The sequence below is a fragment of the Gossypium arboreum genome, chromosome 3 (assembly GCF_025698485.1).
Source record: "Gossypium arboreum isolate Shixiya-1 chromosome 3, ASM2569848v2, whole genome shotgun sequence".
Taxonomy (NCBI): domain Eukaryota; kingdom Viridiplantae; phylum Streptophyta; class Magnoliopsida; order Malvales; family Malvaceae; genus Gossypium; species Gossypium arboreum.
The window spans coordinates 71,260,282-71,266,049 of record NC_069072.1 but is presented as its reverse complement, the minus strand read 5'-3'; the positions used below and the strand labels follow the sequence as shown (position 1 = coordinate 71,266,049).

The 5,768-nt window shown below is 33.6% G+C and overlaps 1 protein-coding gene across 1 annotated transcript; it reads right to left on the bottom strand.

Moving 5' to 3' along the window:
• Positions 1-355: 355 nt before the first annotated feature.
• LOC108475468 (zinc finger protein SHOOT GRAVITROPISM 5-like) lies at positions 356-3,287 on the bottom strand. Its single transcript, XM_017777436.2, has 3 exons — positions 2,678-3,287; positions 2,123-2,522; positions 356-1,401 (listed from the first exon to the last, which is right to left on the bottom strand). The coding sequence occupies exons 1-3, from the start codon at positions 2,787-2,789 to the stop codon at positions 618-620; spliced, it is 1,296 nt and encodes a 431-aa protein (XP_017632925.1). The 5' UTR covers positions 2,790-3,287; the 3' UTR covers positions 356-617.
• Positions 3,288-5,768: the final 2,481 nt, after the last annotated feature.

The following is a 5,768-nucleotide window of genomic DNA, read 5'->3' as shown; positions in this document are numbered from 1 at the left end:
CGACTGAGTCTGTCATTAACCAATACAACCGTGGCACTGAAAAACATGGTGGCTTTTGAATTTACCATTTATTTGAGATGACCATTGCAGTCTCAGAATGAATGCAGCCGTTGGAAAAGGACCATCAGATTCCTCTCTCTCTCTCTCATGCTTTTATTTTGTTCTGATTTTTATCAAAGCTTTTAGGTTGTATATTACACATTCGTCAGTAGTATTCTTCAATGCCTTGCAAGGCCAGGCCAGGCCACCTCCATTTGCTGACTCCTACAGAGATCTTCAAATAGTAGTCCAATCACAAAATCCAAATCCAACCAATGTAATAGTTGAGAGTAGCAAAAAACCTAATGAACAACAGTTAGGCTTGTGAATCACCTTTATTATTACCCTGCAACTACTTTACCAACAAAACCCAACACTACATAACTTCCATTAATGTAATCAAATTAATGAACAAATTACATCACACAAATTCCAGGGTAAAGCACTCCACTAACCAAACTCCAACCTTATCAAATTAATACAACAATATTATATTTTTGGTATATCAGTAGATAGAATATGAATGAAAGAAAGAAAAATAAGTTGACGAAATACAGGTGCGATATGTTTAGATGGGTTTATGTGTTAGTAGCCTTTGTAAGACTTGTTTGAATGTCGTTTTCAATTTCACCTTCTGTTACCGCTGATGAAATGTAACTCGCAACAAGGGAGTTCTCTTCGGGTGGTGTTCTTGCTTGAAATTGGTGCTGGCAAGCTTGACAAGTAATTTGAAGGATGGTGGAGTTTATTTGCTTTATTGCATGATCCTTTAAGGCTTGAGCCTTTTCTAACTCAGCTTGTGCTTGTTGCCGGATTCTCTTTGCCTTTGCAAACTCTTGCTCAGCTATTTCAATCTGCCTTTTCGCCTCCTGTCTTGCCTCTTCAGCATAAGTTTTCTCCTCCATTGCCAATTTTAACGGCTGGGGTGCTTGTTTCTCATGATGACCTGATTTGTTGCTTGCATCCTTGTGTGTACAAGTAACTGTTGAATATTCAACTTTGTCCCCAATATCAGACGAGCCGATTGAGAGTTGTAAGTGGGTTGAATGGTTATCATGTTTTTTGGGGGAAACTGAGACCTCACTGGGATTTGATGTGGTCAAGAGTTGAAGCTCCAAATTGTGGGAGTGCGCATTTTTAGGGGAATTATGATCTTTTGTAGGGCTCAAGAACATAGCATCCTTTGTCTTTGGTAACGCCAAATTAGGCCAAGGGCAAGGAGCTGTACTGAAATGAGTATCATTGGAGGGACTGGGGCTTGAAGCTGTTCGTGACAAGCAAGCCAACTGCACCCCTTGTGATTCTGGCCGTATTACACGCCCCATATGGCAAGCATCTTGATGTTCAATAAAACTCTCAACTCTATAAACATAGAAAGGAAAACTCAATTATAAAAATGAGTCAGATTTATTCAAATAGCTTCATCTAGTAGTATGTGTATGTCTTTATTGGTGAAGAAACAAGGAAAAAGAGGAGATCATCAAACCCTTTCAAGTACTATTTAATAATACATTTACATATAAATATAATATTAATTGATATAATAAAGAAAATAACACTGAAATCTATGAATTGCATAGAAAAATAGTAGGAGAGAATTTATGTACTAAAAAAAACAAGATAAACTGAAAGCAAATCATTCAGGACATATACAGTCACATGAAATAAAGATGTGTTATGGGGTTTTGAAACGAACAATCACACCACCAACGGGAACTGATCTTCGGGAAATGTGTTGAGCTGCCTATAAACAAGTTTTTAAGTAGTGGATTAAAGTTCCATCAGTCAAAAAACAAAGTGATGTATATACAGTATTTTTCTTTCTTTCTTTGTTTGCTTTTTTGCTTTCCAAATCAAAACTCAAGTCATGAGAAAAGGGACCAGGTTGAGAGAGAATTCAACATGTAATCATAGTCTTCTTTTGCTTCAGAATATGTACCACCAAAAGATGCAAAAACACCGGCAAAATTTTAGTATAGATCTAAAACACTGTTGATTACTTTTTTTGAGGACAAAAAAAGGAATGGAGATATTTAATTATGGTATGTGTGTGTATGTGAAAAGGAAAACCAAAAAAAGAAACCTTGAAAAAACTCTGCCGCAATCACAAGAATGGCCTCTGGTGCCGCAGGTTTTAAGATGAGCCTTGTAATCAGATTGAACGGCGTAGGCCTTAGAACATTTATCGCAGACCCATTGCTTGTGGTTGCTGTGTTTCCTCCTGAAGTGCTTCTTTATCCCAACCAAATCGCCGAGAGCATGGCAAGGGTCGTGGTGTAGGCAAGTGGGCTCGGGGCAAACGAAGACCCGCTTCCTCACCACTGGTGTTTCCCTCTTCAGCAGCTTCCATGGAACCTTGTGCCGCCTCCTGTGCATCTGTAGGTTTTGGTCTCTCTGGAATCCTTGATTGCAGATCTCACACACGTATCGGTCCGATTCTAGCAGCGTTTTAGGCGACAAAGAAACCACTTCCGCATCTGGATCTACATAACAAACCCAAACCCCAACCCCATGTATATTATATGCATATTCATTCTAATTACGACCCAAAGAAAAGCAATCATGAAAAAAACAATTATATATATGGATTTAATGTTGGATATATATTATATATATATGAATATGATATGATACGTACCTGGTGTTCCTGCGGGTCTTCTTTTCCTCTTATTGATATTAGTAGTGCCATTCTCTAAGCACGAAAATGGCTCCGAGGAAGGAAGTGAGGAACAAGAGTTATTGGCCAACATGAGTAGAGCTCTCTTCTTGGTGCGAGCGATTAACTAGTTTAATATAACCCCAAAGATACCAAGGCAATATATATTTTTAATTTTCTGACTCTGCAAAGTTGAACAGTCTTTATTTAAAAAGAAGACGAAAAAGGAAACAAAAAAGAAAAGAAAGCTAAGAGATCATGGAGAGGAGAGAAGGGGAGGATTGGTTTTTTGTTGTTAGGGTTTGATGATTATATTGATCAGCTTTGGGTTTAAAGGCTATAAAACATGAGTTCAGCTTTAGTAATAGTAAATAGTAGTATCAGCTTTTTCATCCATTTCTCTCTTTCATGGTAAGGTAACCCTCATCATCCTCAGGTATTATGGACTCGATAAAAAATGGTTCAAAGGGAAGTAAGAAACACAGCCAATGAAAATGGTTGAACCTTGATCCCACTGGCAGAGAGAGAAAGAAAGATGGCCCAAATTTCAGAAACATCCCCACAAAGGTACAATCTCTCATAATTAATCTCACTCGGTAAATTTTTTGCTTATATTTTAATTACATATAATACATATAAAATACTAAAAATACAAGCCGGCCACCCTCCATTTACACGTAAGATCTTCAGCTCCCCCAACCCCTTTCCAATTGTCTTCCAAGCCCGTTCTTAACTGTTGGCGTTAGATTTTATTTTTCCTTTATAGATTATTAAAATGAGAGATTATTTTATTTTGGTTAAAATATATTCAATTCCTTGTTTTTCTTTTTTTCATATTCAGATTTAGCTTCTATTTTTATTTTCATAAATTTAGTCTATCTACTTTCGTATTTCAAAATTCAAATTCAATTGTTAATTTTAATTAAATTCTTCTAATAAATTTACTAATGTGATATTGTAACAAAAAGAAGTCATTTTAATTAATCTGAATTTAATAAACAATTTTAACGGTGCTAACAATTCAAATTGCATTTTTATACCAAAAATAAATGTACAAAATTTCTTGAAATAACAGTAGATGAACTAAATTCCAACTGTATGAAAGTACAAGAGCTTGGAACATATTTAAACTTTCTTTTTTGTAACAAATTTGAAAGGTTTAAATATAAATTTTGTATGTGTTGAGTTGTTTGTCAGTTGTAAGTTAAGTTGCAAATTAAAGAAACAATTGAAAGAGTAAAATAGTAGAGATGGACACAAGCATGAACACTTCTAGCATGAGCTTCACTAAAAAAAACTTACTAAAAGCTTTTACTGAAATATCTAACAATTTATCAATATTTTTAAAGATTTATCAATATATCATTAGTAATATTGGTAAAGTGTTAGAAATATTGGTAAGACCACTATTGGTAAATTATTAAAAATATTGGTAAATAATTAGATATTTTGGTAAAAGCATTTTATAAGCTTTTTTTTAGTAGAGCTCATGCTAGAATTTCCCACACAAGAATTGTTTACCTACTTAGGAACATTTTCCTATGTCTACGAGGCTTTACCTAGATAGTAATTCGAATTTAAGTTCCCCTTACTTACCAGGTTGTAACTTCACTCCTATACTTCAACTATGATAACTCTCTCATTAAAACTTTCCATTTAAAAGCTTAGTTACAAATTGAACATCAAAATAGTTTGTTTACAAGTATTTTGCACTAAAAACAAACTCCCTATAGTGAATAGTACAAACGTTCTATCTGATTCATACATAAACACATAAAACGAGTCTTCAATATATACACATTTTTAGTTGTAATCCTCAACTAGTGTGAACGAAATATACCCTAAAATTGTGCTCCAATTATCTTCTACAATGTATAAAATAAGTAGAGACCTCCACAATTTGAACTTTTATAACAACATGATATCTTTAAACATGGTAAGTGAATCACATAGGACTCTTAAAATAATGTCCTTTCTTAATTGATATTCATTATAATCCAATTCAGTTAATTGCCACCTTGATCTTTAAAGAGTTGTAATAAATAAGACAAGAATTTTTAGTAAAAAAATATGTCAATATACATGGCAAGTTTGCACGACATCTATTTGCAAAGTGAGTTAGCAACTGATAGATCAAATGGCTTGCAACTGATAGATCAAATGGAACTAGCATTCTCCTTCATTTGACATTTTTTACTAAAAACAATAAAATCATATCAAAGAAGGTAATCATGCAAAGTCTTTAGAATGATGCTCCCCTTAAAAGCTTATCCAATAGCTATAAAACTAGTCATTAATGCAACAAAGATTATAACATTAATAAAAGAAAAACATAGTATCAAAACAACATAAGTATATTAAATATCTAACCATCCAAACTTAAGTATAGATCAACCAAAAAAGAAACATTCAAAAGTCCTTAGATTATCAAAGCAGGTAATCAAAACTCTTCCCCTTGACTTAGATTCACTAGTATTGCATATATCTCCCCCTTTAAAAAAAATAATCTAAAGGCTTATTAGGTCCCACGAAAAGGAAGGCCAGCTTCATAACACAGAGCACAATTATCTTATTGTTTAGGGAGTGTAATTTTTTTTAATGCAATTTACCTTTACATTAATATGTTTGATCAACCTAGGTTTTTTAGCAACAGTTGTACTAGCAATTACAAGCCTAATTGTAATTGGAATAGCGTTATCCTTTTGGTTATCCTCAGGCTTAAACTATCATTCATCAAGATCAGAACCAATTGTTGGATCTGGTGCCTTAAGTTTAGTCTTTTAGTCTATGTACACTTGTATTTTTTGAACAAATTGATTTAACAATAATGTCCATTAATTACATTAATACATTTTTTATATTGTCCTTAATGGTTTTTGAATGGAAAGCAAAATGAAAGAAAATATTGGCTCACTAGTTATCTAATGTTTAATTAATACTAAGCGGTATTACGTGTCGAATCGTAATATGAAAAGACAGCTTATATTAGTAGATGAACCTAAACATGTCCTTAGTCTAAATCAGAAAGGAGAAAATTGATTGAAAGACTAGTATGTCATTTATCAAGTTTAAT